Source organism: Heliangelus exortis, chromosome 7, assembly GCF_036169615.1.
Source record: "Heliangelus exortis chromosome 7, bHelExo1.hap1, whole genome shotgun sequence".
Lineage (NCBI taxonomy): Eukaryota > Metazoa > Chordata > Aves > Apodiformes > Trochilidae > Heliangelus > Heliangelus exortis.
The window spans coordinates 15950910-15972348 of record NC_092428.1 but is presented as its reverse complement, the minus strand read 5'-3'; the positions used below and the strand labels follow the sequence as shown (position 1 = coordinate 15972348).

The window sequence follows — 21439 nt, the reverse complement described above, 5'->3', positions numbered from 1 at the left end:
TTGGCACATGGAGAAGATGGGTTGGATTTTTGTTCACCTTTTTGGACAACAATGTATTAGAGCATCACTCTCTAGCAAAAATGTAATACATTAAGTTAGTGTGAAGTTAGCAAGTGCTAGAGCTGTGCAGGCACTATTTTCCCTGTTTGTTAGGAGGCATGCCTGCTAGATACAGAATTAAAGGAGTTTATTTTGAATAGAAATATTTGTAATGTTATGCAAAGTAAAGCTGTTCTTTAAGTGCTACAGTGCTTTGAGGTCCAAAATAATTAGAAACTTCTGCATCAATTCTGAAGTAAATAAAAATGTTTTCATGTTGCTTAACATGAAGACCTACTCAGATGCTTGCTCTTTTACAACATTAACTTTGTTCACCCTAACATAGCTTTTTTTGTTCCATGTTTACTCTTTTAAGATATTTAAGTTGCTATTTTCACTACTTTAGGTGAAACAAATGGGATGCCTGAACAGACAGAGTAGATCCTTATTGTCATCTGTCATACAAAGTGCAGTTTACCATTGCCTGCAACATAACAGGAAGGAAATATGAAGGAATTAATAGGGTAAAAGGGGAGCAGGAGCTGAAACTTGAATTTTGTCTTCATTTCTGCAGTATTGATTGCCTGGATATAGGAGAACCACTTTGTTTGTGTGCACTGCATTCTGCTCACTTACAAATGGTACAACACAGCTTCCAGTAGCAACCTGAAAAAGGTGTTTGCAAATATCATGCTGCAGTGATACTCCTGTAAAAATAGCTGAGTAACTTCATAGTATTACCACAGAACAGTAACAGCTTTGTCCTAACTCTTTTGATGTACTTTGCTATTAGTTAAGAAGAGAAAATTTAGGAATAACGTTTTCCAGTAAGAAAAGAGTTTTATGTGAGTGTGTGGGTGAATTAGGAAAAACAAGGACAGACTGACTTCTGCTTCAAACCAGAACATTTATTTCTTCTGCTCTCTATGACACAGCATCATCTGCTAGAACAGCAGCAGTTTTAAAGAGCACTGTGCTCTCGCTTTGTGCTTCTGTAGATTATTCTGGAATTGTAATTTAGCAGAGGATCTCATCCTGTGTAGCAAGGACTTCATACACAGGCTTTGTGCAGAGGCAATATTTGCAGGTTAGAAAACTTGGAGCCAAACTGTTCTAAATTAGTCACCAATTTCAGGAAATCATAGTGGCCAGTTCAGCTATGAAATCTCTTTGAATCAAATCACTTTGAAATTAACTACTGGTACCCTGCAAAAGAAGCTTTGTGATTTTACTGAAGAATTCAGTCTGGGCTGGAGGGAGTATTGCAGAAGAACTACATAGAACTGAAGTAAACCTAAAAAGGAACTTTTTCTCTGTTCCTTTGGTTTTTTGCTTATTTTTTTTTCTTTTATCCTGTCATTGTATCAGTGTATTTCACTCACAATTAAAATTTTGTACTGTATGCTAGTGGTATCTGGCTTGTATCATGTTAATGTAACTATTCTGGTGATCCTAAACTGGAAAGTAATTTCTCATCCACATGGTAATTCAGCATCAGTTATTCTGAGCTCCTGCAGTCTGGCTCTTAGCTACTTACATAAGTCATGTACATGCTAATTTAGATAGGCTGGCTTATGTTTAAGCACATAGAGTAATTTTTATTCACAGTGTACTTATTCCTTGTTCCAGAGCTCCTGCCAAGGGTTGAGACAGTTGCTTCAACAATCTAAAAGAAATAATTCAAGTAAGTAGAAGTCAAGCATTTGGACAGCTGAAGCAGGTGTTATTAATAGCATAACGTTATGATGCTGTTCAATGTATTCAGAAATCATTCGAACAAAAGTGGGAGACACTGAGGTAACAAAACTGCTGATTATGCAAAATTGTTCAGGGGGGGAACAGGTATTATAAAGAGCAGGAGAAAGTTGTGATCTGGAAATAATGACCACTAAATGATAGATGAAATAAATGATAGATGAAACTCACTCGACAAAAGTTACCCAAAAAGCTGAGTGTTGTGGTTTTACATACAAAGTGATGGACACGAGGTTGAGTATTACTGCTTGGGATAGTAGTTCATTAGATTTCAGCTTCAGTGTCCAGCATCCATGAAAACATCAAAGGAAACTGGTGAGAACTACTGGGAAGGAACAAAGACATGAAACACAATCATGTTGCACGCCAGGCTGTGATACTGTCCAGTTCTGGTTACCCAGCTCAGGAAAACACAGCAGTACCTGGGAAAGACAGGAAGAGGTAGAGACTTATCAGCCTGGCAGAGAGGGCAAGGGACACAGCAGGGCTCTGTGAAGTGTCTGGCAGGATGGAGACCTGAGCAGCAGTCTGTTCCTCAGTCTCACCCTGTATCAGAACTCGAGGGCACTAGCAGCGGGCGTACTCCGCACCAAAAAAAGGTAAATGCTTTTTCTTTCACCTAGTCTGGAATTAAGCTCTGCCCAGGAGTGTAGTGGATGGTAAAGTGCTGCATAGATTTAGAAGTGAGTGGACAAATGCTCAGAAGGGAAATCCTTCAAAAGCTGGGAGAGGGTGAGCAAGTCTCCCAAGCTGCTGGCAGGTGGCTGTGGGAGGTGTCTGGTGGTTCACAGAATCACAGAATTGTCAGAGTTGGAAAAGATCACAGAGCCAAGTGATCTCTAAAGCCACAGAATCCAACTGTCAACAGTGATGGTGATGAGCTGCATGTCACTGGGTAGCAGCAAGGCTGGGTCTGTGGCCCACACCCTCACCACCTCACCCCATCTGCTCCACAGCCCCTCAGCCCAGGGGAGCCCTGCTGGTATTGCTGCTCTTGGATGTAGTCCATGGCCCCTGCCTGGGGATTGCAGTGGCCATGCCCTGCTCACCCACAGCCCCAGCTGTTGGGAAGAGTCTGCATCCAAGTGCTAGTCTTTCTGCTCATCACTGGCAACTGCTGTTAGTCATTGTCAGGGTAAGGATAAGGCTGGGCAGTCCACTCCTCTGATCTTGTCCTGGTTTTGTGGTCTTTAATTCTTAGCTTCCCTTGTAGTGTCTTCCGAATCCTTGTGTGTGAGGGAGTGAAAAACTTTTCCACTTATTTATCCTACAGCTTGTTGCTAAACTGCTCAAGCATATTCTGCTGTGTATGGCACTTCTTCAGTAAGTGTACTCTAGCTTTTGGCTTGTGCTTTCTGTTAAGAAAATTGGGTTAACTTCTACCTTTGTGGTTTGTAGAAACAGAGGTTTAGCTATGGTGTGTTGCCATAATCACTGTTGATGGTATTTCTGTCCCAGATGGCTGTCTGGCCCTAACCTTGAAGGCTTGTTCCTAATTCTCAAATTCTGCCATTTGGCAGTTTCTGGGCTAGCTAATAAAATAATTTCCTGGAGTTGCTGCCTTCCTTTAGATGGAGGTGTGTACAAGAACACATGGGAAGTCACAGTAAGGTGGGACAGGTGTGGTGCAGTCTGTGTAGTACATACCACAGTCCTTGTAGGGGTGAGTGCCTCGGCACAGAGGGATGTGCAAAACTTGGTTTTGAAAATTATCAAAATGAAAGAACATCTTGCCCAGATCAGCAGCTTACAGGGATGCTGCTTGTGGTATTGTGTGTCCAAGTATGTACGTGCATGTAGAAATATGTAGAAAACTATTTAGAAGGAGATGTGTCCCATATCAGTTTTTCCTTTTGCCCTGGATGTGGCTGTTAGCAAGCAGGTGAGGGAGTGGGCAGCAGGGGACTTCATCCCCAGTTACTTTGAGTGCAGAGCAGGGCTGGACAGGTACTGGTAAAACATTGTGGGGGAGTTTGTCAGGTCTGCTGCTCCAGAAGTGCTGTGTTGCATCTGAAACAGATGATTTATTGTCAGTGTGGGAATCTTTTGATAGATGTATTTTATATATATAGTGTATTATGTATGTATATATGCAAATATACATATATAGTACATATAGATATACATGTATGCTATATATGTATACATACATAGTATATATACCCATATATGGTGTGTATACGTTTATATAGTATGTATTTTTTTATATACTATAATAAATATGTACTATAGTATATATGTATAGTACTGATGTCAACTAGAGCTTGCTAAAAAGAGTTCAGGGATAATCTGGCCCTACATACCTGCAAAGAAGAGAGCATATGACATTTAAGTGTTACATAATACTTTACAAACTTATTACAAGTCTGTTTTGTTGATTATACTGTTTTTCTGTGTGAGTCACTCAGAAAGTTTGGTTATTTTGTGTGGAAAAGCAATTGCAGGGGAGACGTTTTTATTTTTCCGTTTTAAAAACCTGGTCTTAAAGTTCCACAACTGAACAAATGTTTATTTTCTCATTCCTTTTAAATATATTAGGGACCAAAATAAAACAAACTGGAGCATTATATTAGGTACTGTATCCCTGTTATTAAAACATCATATAAATTGGTAGTAGTACCAACTTTAGTACACATAATTTGCTGGAGGATTTGTGCATTGTTTACAGTCTGAGGAAACAGGGACTTGCTGTATTTGTTGCATCTCTAACTTATTATTTGGCATCTCTGTATTTCATACTAAAACAGTAAGTACCCTGGGGCTTATATTTACAAACTCAGTATCAAATAAATATGCATTTTAAACTGTTACATGAACTGAATAATAAATTGCATTAGTGTTGTATTCTCTGGCTGTGACAATGTGCTGATTCCGTTTGCCTTACTGAGACATTGTCAAATGCATGCTGAAAAATAAAAAGTGAACTAAAGTGTAGGCTGAGATTTTACATATGCTGCTCTTCTGATGACATCACTAAGATGGTGTTGCTGTGGTATGAATTTAACAAGTGGGATGGGAGGACAATTGGTTAAAACACTGTATGGCTTAGGGATGTTTAAGGATCATGGAACCACTCCCAGTAATTTCAGGCTGCAGAAATACAAATTGCAGAATACAAATAAAGAAATAAACTGGGGACAACTAAAGAGTAATTCAAGGAATGATTGGTCAATTAAAGCCTTACTATGTGCATCACTTAAAACAAGTGATAGCTTGATGGTCAGTGCACAGTTTGTAGTTACAGTTTGCATTGTACCACCTGTCAGGTAACCACGAGCTTAGTAACAAAAGCAAATGCAGTCAGTTTTACTTCTGCATCCTGTATAGATGCTTATAATACAATGAACATATAATTGATTCAAAAAATTATTTGATGTAGTCGGGCACTGGAAAACAAACGACAATTTGGCAATCAACAGTTCCATCAATGTTAATGTAGCTAACAAGGCACCAAGTCAAACTGCTGCTATGGCAGTTTCCTGCACTAGAAAAATTGTTAATAACATAGTGCTTCATTGATGGATTGTAAAATGGCTTTGGCTCCAATAAGGCTGTTGCATTCTCTACAGTGTGCAATAATGAAGCAAAGTCCAGTCATGTAAAATTTGGAATGTATGGTGTTAGTGTAAAGGAAACTATAAGCTTGCTTCTTGCCCATTTGTTTTTTTTTTTCCTGGATTGCCTATTTCCAGTTAAAAACTATAAGAGAATTCAAAAAGGGCAACCTGATGTTGTACTGAGAAACTTAAAATGCCACCAGATTTCTTTATGGAAAAGTTACAAAGCCTAGGAAGGAAAAAAACAAAAAACAAAACAAACAAAGTCACTCAAAATATGACCCTTCATGATGACTACCAAAAAATAAATTCTTCTGACTGGAAGGAAATGTGCTACCTCACGATTGTAAAACTCAGACTGACATAATAGATTTCCTGTAAACCTCACTCAAATATAAATTGTTTATATCTTTACAAAAAATGCTGTACTGCTTGGTCATTCACAACCAAGGCTCCTTTTGTTTTCTCTTCAAGCCTGAGGCTGGCAGTAAGACCACGACTGACTTCAGAATGGTGCTGATACTTTCTCCTTTCATACAAATTAACTTTGGGCTTGCTTCTTCCTGCTAAGCCTGCACAGGTTCCCTCTGAGATTGCTTTTCTATTGAAAAACTTGTAATTTGCAGACTAATTACAATTGTAATTACAAGTGTTTGATCTCCACTTTAACAAGTTCAAATAATTTACATCTCCATAGCTGACCAGGCTCGGTGTCACATCTGAGTGACAGCTGCATGTCTGGCAAAAACAGCTTCGAACATCAATCCATTATATTTGGGAAAACTCAGATACTCAGAGGTACTCAAAGAGAAACTTGTCTGTTTTCCTGCTTTTATAGCCTGTGACTAGTAAAGTGTCTGTGGGAGTTCTGCTGATGGAGAAGGGGGCATTGGGTGGGAAGCTTGCCCTGAGCTGGGGGTGTTGCTACAGAGTGGCAGCGTCTGCAAGGAAAGAACTTGGCATCTGCACGCAGGGAGACAGAGACTTGGTGCTCCCCATCTGAGGTACAACAGGAAGAGGATTCAGCCTCTCATGCCTGAAGAGGGGTAAAGGCCCAAGGTGTTTGAAGCTTAACACTGAGGTTCAGATACCTTTGCTGGGAGCCTCATTCGGGCCATGCTGGCTAGAATGTGTTTGAAGAACAGATAAATGTATTTTCAAAGGTTATGTTCTTCCATTGCCTAGCTTTGTTGTATTTTTTTTGTTGTCTGACAATGCACCTCTGTTTGAAATTGTGATAAAAACCTAAATATATGGGATAGGACCACCTAGCTTATTTTTTTCCCTTGAATTCAGTAGTATATTGTACTGTTCCATAGTGTCTTTGGGTTTTACGGATAAGTTGGTAATGATTGGTTTGTATATCATACAGTTCAGTAAAAATGTAAGCACTCTGCAAAGAACTTCAATGGAGGTTGTCTAGGGTCATGTTCTGAAAAAACTCCTTGCTTCCTTCATTAAGAGCACATTTTTTCATTGCTTTCTTTAATCTTGCTTTGTGAGGTACAAACCATTTTATGTACTGACACATAACTGTGGTAACCATCCCAGCCCATGTATGTGAGTGCTCCTGTGATGTGATCCCCTGTACCTGCATTCTGGGCTTTGGGAATATGTTTTCAGTTTTATTTTCAAGGTAACTGTTACATTTGCAGTGGGTCTGTTGTCTCAGGATTATTATTTACTTCTAATGGTTGTTTTCCACTTAATCCATCTTTATTATTTGTGTAGAACATCTAAAATATTCCTCCTCCTGTAAAAGTGCACTGCTGTTTTTTCTACAGGTAAAAAGGCAATGCAGAAGCATGCTCTATACCAGAGATCAGTGTCTGATGCTGTTGCAGCCCTGCTTGCTGGTGGGCACTCTCTCTGGTCAGCAGTATTTCTTACTCTCCTGGGCCTTACACGTCCTGGAGAAGAGAAACGAGTTTCCTGTGCTTGCCTAAGAGTAAAAACAAAAAAAAACCTCTTCCAGGTGATACGAAGAAGCAGTGATGAGGAAAAGTTGCTGTGCTTGGTACGTCAGCGTGCAGGACACCACTGTCAAACTGCTGTCATTGTGATTCTCATCTTGGCCTGGGAAGGGATCCCTCACCTCCTGGCTGATACACTGTACAAGGAGCTGACACAGACTCTCAGAAAATACGGCTGTCCCACCAGCCGCAGATGCGCCTTAAATGAGGAGTAAGTTACTTTAATAGTAAATGATTGCCTTTTGTGTTGCCTTTTCAATGTTCTAGAATAAGTAACCTGACAATTCAGTAGTTTGACAAGTAAGTGTGCAAAAGCTCACGTTACTACTAGGTGTCATTTTAGTGTAAAAGTTAGTTCCTGGCTTTTACTGGAGAGGTGTATGTGCTGTTCCCAGGGAAAGGGGTGGCAAGGAACTTCTCTCCTGGCTTTGCACATGGTGCAGAGGGGCAGTCAGTGTGCCCTTTGCACACATGGCCATGCTGAAGAGTTACTGAGAAGATGATATGCAACTTTTTTTTGTCAATATGAAATTGAACACTCCCTCTCTCTGCCTCAGAGAGAAATTCAGTTTAATCCACTATATGATTAATTGCATCTGAGGCTCTGGAGCAGTGCTGCCTTTGTGCTGATTTTTGTGTAGCCCACATTTAGCAGACTCAGTAATACTTCTGCAGTGACTTGGATCTAATGCTTGGACTGAGTAGAGCTGATCTGCTTCAAAAGTTACATCAAGTTGGAGCTAATGATGTTTCTTCACATAACAGAATAGCTATTGGATTTAAGGGTAACCATTAGTAGCACTGTTATTTTCTTGTAATTTTATCCAATGGAGAAGTCAAAATCAAAGTAGTGTGGGTATATTTATGTATCTGTAACAGTATTAGTATTTCCCTGAAGTAGGACTTTGGGGAGTTGAAACTGTTCTAATGGGGAAAAAGGTCAGCCCTCTACACGAGGATTTCCTTAACAGAAAAGATCTGGTTAAATTGGCATATTTTATAAGTTCTTCTGTTGTTATGTTATATATTATAAAAGTAATAGCAAACATGTGATGTCTCTATTTCCTTTCATAGTCGTACTTGTGCATGTCAAGGACTTGATCCAGAAACTTGTGGAGCATCGTTCTCATTTGGCTGTTCATGGAGTATGTATTTCAATGGCTGTAAGTTTGCCAGAAGCAAAAACCCCAGGAAATTCAGGCTTCTCACTGATGACCCTAAACAAGTAAGGTTTATTTATTTATTTTATTGTTTTGTTTTCCTCCAAATACTTTGCTGATTTTCAGAACTAGAAATTGAATTTGTGAATACCCACCCTTTCTCTCTTACGTATGTATGCATAGCTTCTCACACAGGCACCCAACTAAATGTATTGTAAGTGTAGTATTTGTAATTTCCCACTGTATGAAAACTCAGTGTAATTCACTGCATATTTAAATACACTAAAATTATCCTTAAGTGCTTTTCTGTATGCACATACAGCTCCAATGTGCAACTGAATAAAATGTTAATTCTTTCTTACTATAAAATACAGCTAAAGGTTTTTCTAAGCACCAAGGCTGCACCTCAGAAATTCAGTCCTTTCACCTTGTCATAGAAAGTTTTGTAGCTTGGGTGGCACTGCTTCCATACTGTGGTTTGACCACTTGACAGCCTGCTCTCCTCTCTAGAAGGAGCCACCTAGAATAACCTGGTTTTTCTGTGGGCAGCATATTTTGTGAGCAATGAATACACTAGAAAATGCAGTCAAGTGCTACTGTAATTGCTGCTTATGAGTGAGTGATGACATGAAGCTGAGATAGCAGAGAAAATAGAGATGGGATTATATGCAGTAATGAGCCTCTAAAAAAAAAACCCAATCCATCTTTTATGCACATGTGCATGAATGCAAAGCCCTCAGTCTCCTCTGAGTTGTGCTGTCCACTTGCATTATGGGCGTTTACAGACTTCACCAGCATTTAAAGTGGGGGACTCCTGCCTCAGCAGAACAGAGCATACTGACAATAGCCCTGCATGTCTTGAGGGAATTTGTTTTATAATTTGTTTTCCCTCCTGTTCCTTTTCCTTTGTTCTTTTGCTATGATCCTGTGTTTTTAGGTTCTCCCTCTGTATAGTGCTGTGCATGGAGCCTTTTTTCTCTGTGAGTTTCTAATGCTTTTAATAACATTAGCTGGGGAAACAACAGAGGCAGCAGCCATCATACGTAGTCTAGTGAAATATCAGGCCGTGCCAGATCTCTTACAAGGAATCTTTGACCATATTACGAGCTCTTTGAGACTGCAGAGTGGCATCACTTCCTCAGAGTCTGTGAAATGGCCACGCTGAGCTCAATTTGGACACTTTAGTCAAGCACAGCAGCACCTGGGAATGCTGAATCACTAATGAGAGCTGTCTGGCCTGGCTGAGTCACTTGAGAGGTAACCTGCACATCTTTGGAGGAGAATGCCTTCCACCTCAGTGTAAATACAGTTGCCTAAAAGAGAAGATCACTTAACCAGGAGATTTTCTAGATGTGTGATCTAAAAGTGCATTCCCATATTCCCCTTTTTCTATTAAAGTTGTTCTAAATCCTTTTTGGATTCTGCAGCTGAGAAGGGATGAGTGTTACAAAAGCCTCCAGCTGTAGGCAACAGCAGTGCCTGGGCACTTTCAGTGCACTTGCAAGTTGTCAGTGCATCTCAAAGGAGTGAAATTACTGGTAAATACTTTTCATTTGATTTTGTCATTAACCTTCTTAATAGATACCTCTTTTAGCTAAATATTGGATATTGGTGATTTTGCAGATGACATAAAGCTAGGAGGTATAGCAAATTAAGAAGATAGTTCGAAGTCCAGAAAGATTTGGATCATTTGAGGCACTGGATGGAATGAGATGAGGTTAAAGGGTGTAATACACCTAGGTAAGAATAGTACATAGGATAGATAATTAAGGATAGATAATTACCCTCAGTGCAGTTCAGAGAAACTTGTAGTAGCAATCAACACTTGATAAACTGGCTAAGGCATGACTTTAAAATACAGTATCATTTTGTAATGTAACATCAGATTGAAAAATGTGGAATCCTTTTATGTTTGTATACATTGGTGTTAACAAGATATGGTGTTAAGTGGGTTTGGTTTCTTTTAAACAAATAAAGTCATGAATTTTTTTTGCCACTATACAGAATGTAAAACTGAAGTTTCACTTGCCTCTCAAAGCCTGGCCCCTGGAGGAAAGCAATGTAGGCAGTATGCCACCACCCTTCTCTTCCATAGTTGGTTGCTGATTTTCATGGAAAAGCAAAAATGTAGGAAAATAATTTAGGGATTGATTCTATAAATAAGAGCTTAAATGTTGCATTGCCATTGAAGTTCACCTAGCTAGTTCCATGTTTATATGGCTTGCCATAAGAAAAGGAGTATTACTTCCTAATCTAGTGGATATTTCCATCAAGTTCAGAGTTTTGCACCAGGGAACCAAATATTTATCAGATGTTTCTGATAAGAGTTCTATTGCAATGTACGAAACATACCTCTTCCCCTAAGAACTGAAATTAACATTCAGTGCTATTCGGTGTTCCTCAAAGGATCAAAAGAAAAAGAAGGTGGAACCCCAGAGCTGGGGAACCCATAGCAGGGCTGTACTGACACAGGTCATAAGTAAAACACAAACAGAAGACTGGGGGTTCCTTCTCCATTCAGTGTGGGATATAATTTTTCTCTCCTAGATGTTATTTCTCTACTGTGTGTGGAACATACCTCATTCCTTAACTGCCTACAGGGAAATAAGGGAGAAATCAGTTTCTTCTGTGTTGGGCTTCTTTTCCCCAACAGATATACTTTGATGTTTTTTGGTTGATTTATATTTAGCAATTCTAGTATTTTAGTCATGCAGAAGTAGGCTTATTGATGGTTGATAACAAAAGGCAGCAGAGCATAAGTCAGATTGATAGGATATAATATAGAGGTGGACTTTCCAAGCTTTGCTGACTTGTCAGGCATCTCTAAACTGGATTAGATTCTTCTAAAGCAAATCACAGTGTTCTAAATGTTGCCTTTCTCTGCAGGAGGAACTTCTTGAAAATAATTTGCAAACTTTAGCTACTGATGTGGCTCCGGTTTATAAGAAGCTTGCTCCTGAAGCTTTCCAGAACCAGGTAGGTGTGTGCCCTTCAACTAGTGTAGCTGGAGATCTGAGCAGGCAGCATAGCATGAAAACAAGATGAAATCCCCAAGTATGTTCATGGGTAGAAGCTGCAGATCTCACAGATGTGGTGAATCCCTTTGCTTATTACAGCAGTTCCTTTATTCAGTTTTAAAATTCTGCACCTTTTTTATTTCATCTCACAGTTGTGCTTTGAGCTGTGCATGTATAAAAAGCTTAGAAACAATACTGTAAACAAGGTGTTTTTATTATGTAAAGACATTTTTGCTCTGGCTGAGCTGATTTTATCTTGTGGAGATCCAGCCCTAAGTTTCATACGAAAGAATGTGCTTTCTGGTCATTCTTACTGGCTGCATTCATTCTGTCACAAGTGCAGCAGTGGCTGGTGGGGTTCCAAGCTGCTGACTTTCAGTCCCAAGTACCTGTAGTTTGTTTTACTTTTAGGTGGAAAACGAACACATGGGCCCTGACTGCCGGCTGGGCTCCAAGGATGGGAGGCCCTTCTCAGGTGTGACAGCTTGCATAGATTTCTGTGCCCATGCCCATAAGGACACACATAACATGCACAATGGAAGCACCGTGGTATGTACACAAGATTTTCTCATTTTTATTGCTTACTCATCTTTTAAAATGCTGCTTGATTTACTGGGTACATTGCATGAAATGTTTAAGGTATTATAAAATAAACTCTTTGGTGCCATTTATAAATCCCCATATTATTTGCATATTCTCATTATTGGTCTACAGAGGATGTAAATTAATCTTAGTACAGAAGAGATGGAGAAAGGCATGAGGGTGATCCTGCCTGCAGAATAACTTAATCCTTTTGAGGTACCTGGTACCTCAGGAGAGGACTGGCCATAGGACAGGTGAACTATTCACAGTAGATGTTCAAAGGCAAATAATTATTTAACCAAGGAGAGCTGTACAGACTGCTGTAGAAGAAGCACTGAAACAAATGGATTTGGTATTAATTTACCTCTTCCAGGCTCAGTTCTCATCAAATTTACTTTTTCTTGCACTGTGCACTTGCCACATGCTCATAGGGAGGATGATGTCATGATTGATCAGGTAACTGTTATGATCTTTAGATCTCAGTGTGAAAGGAAAACCCACAAACATAGGTGTTTTAGCAACTACCTTGCTGGATTGCTAGTGAGAAAATCCGTTGGGAATTACTCAGTTAAGTGATCTTATAGAAAATGAGATCATAGCCTTAAAGAAAGACAATCTTAAAAGAGGGAAGAAAAAGTAAAACTGACAGTGGTTTTCTGGTAGTGTTGCAATGCTCTAAATATTAGAATGGTTTATTGGACATCAGGGAAGGTAACACTCAAGAATAATTACTCTATCAAAGGATGTATATCTGGAAAAAAGAAACCCATCTAAAATCTTTGACTGGTTTAGAAAAAGTAATTTTTTTAATTTGGAAATAAAAAAAGAATTATGATGTTGTTGTGATTCATTGAGATGTTGCATTTAGACATATACTTAACATTTATTTAGCATTTGTATGTGGCATCAATGAAATTACTGCAACAGTTGTTTAATACAAATTCTGTGCTCGTATGTTTGGCAAATGTCTGTTACTTCCAAGTATGGAAGCAGGTCTCAGAATCCTTCAGTCCTGAACAGGCTTAATATTTCTGCCTTACATAGAATTCCAGTTACATGCAGATATTCTGTAAGAAAATGCTGAAACTGCACACTGCAAAATATTGGTGAGATGCTGCGAGTAAGCTCATGTGAAAATAGAGTCACTTTAAAGCTTCTGAATAGCAGGAACTCAAATAGCTTGAAGATCCCAAATTTGAAGAAGACACTTTCTTTTCCTGGCAATCTGCATGGTGTGCTTTTTAAGGAAATTTAATTTAGGTATTGAAAAAATAAAATTCAAGCGTAACATTGCCTCTTAGTTTAAAATGGAAAGGAAACTGAGCCTGCTGCCCATCCTGTCATATTGGATCCCAAAAAAATTTGTTATGGCCAGAAGGTGCTGGGGGGACAGTAGCTTTTTTTTGTTGGTGGTGGTTTTGTTTGGTTTTTGTTTGTTTGTTTCTGTTGCTTGTTTAGGTTTGGGGGTTTTTTAATAGTTCTAAGGATGTATTTATCTGTAATCATCTGATGTAATTTCAACTTGCTGGTATTGGTACTTTATTTCTATGTGTTGTATATGATGTGTCTGCAAGTAACTCCAAACATGAGCAGCACAGAAAACAGTGACCTGTGCAAGGTTGCTGTATATGCCAGAACTTATTGTTGCCTTACTAGTTCTACAAATTTTTTTTAAGTCTTGCAAAACATTATCAAATCACTAGAAATGCTGAAAACTATGCCTTGGAATGTGATTTTCATCATATAGCTCTTTCTATTGCATACCTGATAGTCTCCTTGTTAGATTGGGTACCTCTTTATTTTAATATATTTGCTGGAACGGGCTATGTGAAAATAGGAAGTAGTTGCAAGTGTTAACACTCAGTTTAAATACCTGAATTGGGGCATGTGGAAGGTGCAGAGTTCAGTCACCTGGTGGTCTGTATGCAGCCTTCATGGGTAGGAGATGTGGAGGTGATTCACAGGATGTACAGAGTTTGTTCATAGAATCCTAGGGGTTGGAAGGGACCTCGAAAGATCATCTAGTCCAACCCCCCCTGCCAGAGCAGGGCCCCCTAGAGTACATCGCCTAGGAACGTGTCCAGGCGGGTTTTGAATGTCTCCAGTGAAGGAGACTCCACAACCCCCCTGGGCAGCCTGTTCCAGGGCTCTGTCACCCTTACAGTAAAAAAATTTCTTCTGATATTCAACTTGAACCTCCTATGCTCCAATTTACACCCATTACCCCTTGTCCTATCACTGGTCACCATTGAGAAAAGCCTAACTCCATCTCCCTGACACTCACCCTTACATATTTGAAAACATTGATGAGGTCACCCCTCAGTCTCCTTTTCTCCAAACTAAAGAGACCCAGCTCCCTCAGCCTTTCCTCATAAGGGAGATGTTCCACTCCCTTAATCATCTCAGTAGCTCTAAGTAGCTCTGTTGTCTGTTCCTCTTCCAGTGGTGCAGATTGGAAGCTGAAAGGGAAAAATGGTGTTTTCCAAACAGGGTGATTGGATGTACTGGACTTTCTTCAGTCTAGATCAGCTGGATGATGGTCAAACCTAGGGCTGCTAATTTTAGCTTTTAACCAAATCTGTTAATCACATAAGAAAAGTAGTGGTAGGAACACAAAGAAATTACCATGGGTGATTCTAGCATCTGTCTGGTCACCTCCCACATTCTGATCTAATTCCAGAAGCTGCTTTGGCTATCTACTTAGTTTAAAACACACTTGACTTTTTTTACAGGTCACTGGTAATAATTGTGGAGGAGCCAATTAATCTAACTATGATGTGTTTTGTCAGTAAAATGTACTGTGTGCAAGTCATACATCTAACTGAGGTGACAGCTTTCATACAAATGACTGTTTTCTGGTAATGTGGTGGTAGCCAGAATAAGAACAACTTGTACTGTCTTACAAGCCTCAGACATCCATAACTTTATTTACTATTTTTCTCTTTATGTGATTTTTTTTCCAACAGTATTCACACCTTACAGTTTAAAGCCTAACAAAGTGTATTTGTCTTGCACCTTGTTAATGTTGGTAAGATTTCTTCCCTTTTTCCTTCCTTATTCCAGCACAAAACCTTCATTTATGAAATCTAAAGTTCCTCTAACCTAAAAAAGGTTAAAATAAAATAAATATCTTACAAAATAGTATTTGTGAACACTGCCAGTTCTGTGACCACTACTTAGGTCATAAGTGACACCTTTTCATTTCGCCCCACTGGTTTTTGGTGAATCATTTTTACCACAAATATGAAAGGAATGCTGCACAGTGCACCAACAGCACAAGAAAACCACAATCTATTTAAATAACTTAAACCAGGCAGAGACATGAGTTCAGGAAGGCACTTAAATAAGTTTAATGATAATAAGCCTGGAGTTTACTGTATACTTAAAAGAAAATATTACTTAATGAGCTGTCAATAACAATTTCCACGCTCCATCTCTGCCAGAACTTCAGAAGAGCATTTTTGTATTTTTTATTTTGTATAAATGTTTTGGTGATCAGCTGAAGTACTTGTGTGTGGCTCTGGAAGTAAACGAGGCTCATTCTTGTTAGCAGTGGGGACAAAAACTGGGGATTACAGTGGGAGATTTCATTTGCTGAACATCTCTTCTGGCTGGCAGGATCACACCCTAAATTTAGCAGAGCTGCTTGTTGGTAGAAAAGCAAAGAATAAAAATTATTATTCCCTGTTTGCTCTTCAGTAGAATGAAAACACTTGGCAGTTCTACAGAAGTGTAAACTAACATGTTTACCTGAAAGAAGCAAAATTAATTTCTGCCTACAAATTGAGCTTTTTAAGAATCTAAGTCAATATATATATATATACTGTCCATTTTTACTCAGACTGTTTTGCCATCTTTTAACATTCTCCTAAGGTCACTGATGTACATTACAGCCACAGTGTTAGGGCACAGTGTTCCTTGTTGATATGAAGCTAGACAGTAAATCAGCAACACACAGACCAACACTTTATAGTTATTAATGGAGTCTGTGAAATGTAAGTAGTTTTGTTTCTTTATTGAATTAGCTGCAAAGGATCACGTCCTTCATACATGGATTAATCCATTTACATCCTCTATGTAACAGGATTTCCAGGGACTGGAACAAAATGGTTAATGAAGCCTTGGCTAGTTCAGCAGCATGTATAAGGGTGTTTCTCATCCTATGGGGCATGTTGCCCTTTCTTCTGGCATTGAGGAAGGAGAGGGACCAGCTACAATTAAGTGTAATCCTAGGTGCCACACAGTCTGTAGTAGGCACTGTGGTAGAAGGGGAGGAAGATAAGCCATGCTTTAAGGGCAGCTACAATATAAAATTTATTATTGGCAGCAGAACTAAGTAGTGTCAACAAGCAATCCATCAGCAAACTGCTCCTGATTTATTTAAACAAACATAGTCCCCTGCTCTTTCAATAACTTACTGTATTTCTGTAGTTACAGCTCATCAAGTCATTCCTTACAGGCCCAGGCCTGTGCAATAAATGACAGCATCTCTCTCTCTCCTGAGTAGCTGAGCTACATACACTCTGGACTGTGCCCACAGTGCTTAAGATGGGTGCTTCAGGTGATGTTAAGTAGGAGAAAAAAATCTACTCCATGGGGCTGTAAAGGAAGGATTTTTGTCACTGTTCTTTATGATGGGAAAATGGAGAAACATGAGAAGCTCACTGTACTGGCACGTGAGCCGGGGGCTCACACGTTGGGCCCCTTACAGCGTATGGATCAGAAGTGATGTCTGACATGTGGGGATTGTGGGCAAGAGAAAAATGCCTTTGGGGTTTCCTGCTCTGACTTAGGTGTGATTACTCAGGGTGTAACAGGCCAATAAAATGTCACAGTTTGCCTGTCTGCAGGGTAATGGTAAGCAGTGATGATGTGGCACCACCCACTGCTTTCTGTTGCAAAGGGAGGAAGGATGAGCCCAGGAAACTCGATGCCATCAGTCAGGTTTTGAGAGGCTGCTTTGCTGAAACTTGAATTCAAACCATCTGGGCTACATCATTTCTGTGTGTTAATTTCAAGAGAAGGAAGATGGATCAAAGAGTCCCAGAATAACACACTGGGAGCTGTGTGGCTGCAGATGTTTCTGTGGAGGGAAATCCATTGAGTTCATGGGTGCATTTCAAGTTTAAAAAAAGTAAAAATACAGTTTTACGATTATGCAAGATTTACCATGACTTCACTAAATCCAGAACAGGTAATGGTTTTGATCACCAAGCACAATGGAAACCTAAACAAACCACATGCCCAATATTTTCCTTGGCTTTTGAGCATCCTGGATGATTTAGCTGCATATTTTTGAAAAAGTTTGTAGAGTAGCAGGAGATGCAGCCTCACAGTATAAATGGGCTTTAACAGAGGCCATGATTTTCTCATGTTTGTGTTTGCAGCACAGTATCAGTACCAATGGAAAATGTTGATTTTAGGTTCCCATCAGTATCTTCTTTTAAGGTTCCTTAAAGGATTATTTTGTGTAATATGCAAATACGCAATATGCAAATATTTTGTGGAATGTGCAAATTTGAATATTAGATTGGCTTTGAAATGGATGTTTCCCATTTGATGGGTTACTCTACTTCAGTTGTCAATTGCTAGCTTATCTCTAGGGCCTTCATTTATAGCCAGTTACCTCATAACATTAACTTTGCAGTTATCCACTTGCCCCTGTGTCCTTCCTTTTATATTAAAATATATTAAAGGAGATGCTGACCTTAACATTTAACATATGTTAAGTTTGCTGTCATAGTATTTAGGCTGTGAGTGTACTGATCCTCAGGGTTTTAACATTTTTAAATGTACATTCATTTCTTAATTTTATCTGTTTTAACTCAGTAGTTAATATAATGTGTGTGTTGAAGTCATTCGTAATTTCAACATTGTCCTGGAAATAATACTGCAGCCCTTATATTAGGTCTTCAAAAGAGTTCTTTAGCTTTCTTGTTCTAAAGGGGGTGTTGGCTTTGTGATAGTGACAAATACTTATTTTGCTTAAATGAAGTTTTTTCAACCACTACAAGCTTTGATTTTTGTCTCTGCTTTTATGCTCCTTCCTGTTGTGAAAATGTAGAACTCGTCTATCTTTGCCTAACTGTAAGTCAGATGAAAGATGATTATTACATTTTTTAGAGTAAGTATTTTAACGGAAAAGAATAATTCTTATAAATGCACAAGATCAGTTTTCCATGCAATTTAGAACCATAAATTGGATGAGGGACTCAGTTTTAAAAATAAACATGATTGGGGATTGACTTTTCAAGATATGGACATTTTTTCAGACTAGCATATGGGTCCAGAAATAGGCTGGACATGATACTTGAAAAGACAAGTGAGAGACATGCAGTTTCTGATGAGAGTATGTGTGACCTAGGCCCCTCTGTGCTCATTTTATTACTGCTTTTGTTTTTAGTTTAGAAGGGGAGGACGTGCTGGGCTTTTTAAGAACATGAGTCATGGTAACTGTGTTCTCTATACGTCCTGACCTCTTTCACCTTCCTGAATAACTTGGAATCTGCTGGCAAATTCCAACCAAATTTTGCTGAAATTTACAGAAACTGAATTGTCTTTAGAGATTTTAAGCTCTCATTCCAAGCTGTGACATTTCAGCCACTCCCAGATTCTGCTGGCCCGTGGCAGTGGGCACAGAGGGGAGCAGGGATAACGGAGCTGGGGTCGGGCATGTGGGAGCATGGGGATGGAGAAGTCCAGAGGAAATGAGGCATCATTCACTGCTCATGGAACAACTTGTTTTTTCTAACTCTTCCTCATAGTCCACAGGCTGCCCAGAAGAGGTAAGTAGGCATGGAGCAAGTACATCAGTCAGTGCTATTTATCAGCTTCTAATTGCCCCTTCACTTTGCCTTCTTAAGAGCCTTTCTCTTGATCCTTTCAGAATGCCACCTGAAAAGCTCTTTTCCTTTGTGCTCCTCAAATGTTCTCCTTTTGCTGCTCTGTAGCTGTCAAGCTTTGCATATAGCTATTTATAAAGCTCTAACTGCCACCTTATTGATTTAGGATTTTTAGTTTTGTGATTCTTTAGTTTTATTACTCTGGAATTAATTGTGTGATGCCTTTATGTGAAAGCTGTGCTAAAAATAAAAATATTTTGGTTTTTTTCCCCTAAATAATAATATTTTTTTTCTCCTTTGGAATGTTAGGCATGGTGACATGATCCTGAGAAACTGGATTAACTGTTTAGGATAGGAATCACATTCAGCCTACACAATGATGGAATGATAATGTTTCCATTTAGGGAGTATCATCTCATCCTTGATGGCACTCAGATTCCTGTATGTGTGTGGTTAGTAACTCCCTGTGAAACAGCAGCTTAACCAAGCCATGGTAGAACACGTGGCTTTCTAGTAGCACAGTGCATTGTTGTGGGAAACAGTAGCCTCTTATGAATGCAATCAATAAAACTATAAATGGCCTGACTTACTCATACACTTGTGCTTGTATGTGGAAAACTGTTGCCATCCCTTGGAAAGCACAGAATGAAACCAGCAAGCCCAGAATGCTGGTTTTAGCATTTCTCTAAAGGTAAAATATTGAACTAAGAATGTCCATAACTCTAGAAGTGCTGAAAAGAAGTACTGCAAAGGTTCAGCAGTGATTTGGGAAAATTATAGTAAGAAAACTCTTGTAATAAGTTTTGAATACGTTTCTTCACATTTCTGCTGTTCTCTTATCAAACTGGATCTGAGCAGCATTCTCCTCTCTGCCCTGGTATCTCACAACGCAATAATTTAATAAGAGAAAGTAGTAAGAGAAACTAAAAATTCACTGAGTCTTGAGGCATCATTGCAGGAAGCAGCCAGAGTGAGGAAAGGATGTTGATTTGATGGTGTGTATAAAGAGAAGAGGGAATTAGAGCAGAGATTTGCTAGAGACATGGAGCAGGGTGAATAACTGCTTGGGATTTCTTCATTCACCAGCTAAAACAAAAAATAAAAACAGTTGCATGTCAAGAAACCTCTAGTTAAAAAAAATTTTTTTTAATGTTTTAGTCCTTGAAAATTAATCTGGACATAAAATATGTATTTTTTTTAAATTACATCTGAATGCTTAGGAATTTACAGTATATTTATAGCTCAGATTACTTACCAAGGCTGCAATCTGTGTTTAGTGTGAGATGAGCCAAAGTTTCATTTTTCCTATCCAGCACCAGTGCCTTGGTCTTACTCTTCAAGTACCGATGGTTTTTCCTGCATCATCATAAATCAAAATATTTTTCAGATGTTTCCATTTGAAAGACCTGTAGCATTGAGGCCATCAAATATGAGAAAACAGTGAAGTTAGCGTGAGTGCCTCAATATTGAAATAACTTTTGTATTTGATGTATGTGGCTGTATTTGTAAATGTTTCTGTTCTTGCCAGGTCTGTACGTTGACGAAGGAAGATAACAGGCGAGTGGGGGTGATTCCAAGTGATGAGCAGCTCCATGTGTTACCTCTTTACAAAATTTCACAAACAGATGAATTTGGCACCAAAGAGGGACTGGAAGCTAAAATAAAAGCCGGAGCCATACAGGTGCTCACAGCTTTTCCCAGAGAAGTGCGAATGTTAGCGGAGCCTCTCAGAGCTACAAAGAAAAAGAAACCAGACACAAGGAGAACCCCGACTGAAAAGCAGCCATTAGTAGATAAAAAATACTCAACTCCAGTAAAGCTGAAAACTGAAGCCCCAGATAATCTTGGCAACAATTTGCATTGTTTAGGTGAGTGGTGCTTATTAAATTCTGCCAGTCTCTTCTGATGCTGCATAGCCTCTTGCTCATCACAGGGGATGGAAAAGCTCCTTAGGTTTTATGAAATATTTCTCTATTCTGTGTTTTAGGGGCTAATGAGCAATCATTGTGGTCAATGTTCTCTCTCAGCACAGGAAAGAAAACAACAGGTGATCACCCAAAAATAAGTTTGTGGTGGTGTGTTAGCATCAGTGAAATATTTCAAAGTTCCTCTATACTAATAAATAATGGCAGTAGGAACATCTGGAAATTCTGCTGTAGGGATCTGTATCAAACAACAGCCATGAGTTTCTGTCATTTGAAAGCACAAGACCTGAGTAATCCACTTCCTCTGCAAGACAATGGCTTTCTCAGGCTCTGAGCTGATGGCAGTTCCCTGCCTCTGGCATGGGTAATGCTTGCAAAGCAAGGGGCTTGCTGAAGACACCCGGGTTTTACCTACGACAAGAGTGCTTATCAAATTGTTTCTTTAAATATTATTGGTAATAATAATTATTAATAATGCTGGTAAGGGAACATGTCAGCAGGGAGGTAAAAGGTACATTGGGCTTGTTCTGTAACAAGACAATGACTGAGGCTGTCTTGTCACATGTTTGTGACATAGAATTGTGCCTTG

The 21439-nt window shown here is 39.2% G+C and overlaps 1 protein-coding gene and 2 long non-coding RNA genes across 5 annotated transcripts in view; 1 reads left to right on the top strand and 2 right to left on the bottom strand.

Annotated features, from left to right (window-relative positions):
* TET1 (tet methylcytosine dioxygenase 1) overlaps window positions 1-21439 on the top strand; it is a 91855-nt gene that overhangs the window by 56794 nt on the left and 13622 nt on the right. For all 3 annotated transcript variants that reach the window (XM_071749053.1, XM_071749054.1, XM_071749056.1), the window contains 5 exons: window positions 7327-7535; window positions 8399-8549; window positions 11371-11460; window positions 11913-12050; window positions 20454-20793. In XM_071749053.1, coding sequence (XP_071605154.1) covers window positions 7327-7535; window positions 8399-8549; window positions 11371-11460; window positions 11913-12050; window positions 20454-20793 — 928 coding nt within the window. The remainder of the gene's footprint in view (window positions 1-7326; window positions 7536-8398; window positions 8550-11370; window positions 11461-11912; window positions 12051-20453; window positions 20794-21439) is intronic.
* On the bottom strand, window positions 2156-14055 carry LOC139798437 (uncharacterized). The gene is made up of 3 exons (XR_011726812.1): window positions 13957-14055; window positions 7168-7261; window positions 2156-3804 (listed from the first exon to the last, which is right to left on the bottom strand). It is a non-coding gene; the product is annotated as an uncharacterized lncRNA (long non-coding RNA).
* Window positions 16084-20461, bottom strand: LOC139798436 (uncharacterized). Its single transcript, XR_011726811.1, has 2 exons — window positions 20181-20461; window positions 16084-16340 (listed from the first exon to the last, which is right to left on the bottom strand). It is a non-coding gene; the product is annotated as an uncharacterized lncRNA (long non-coding RNA).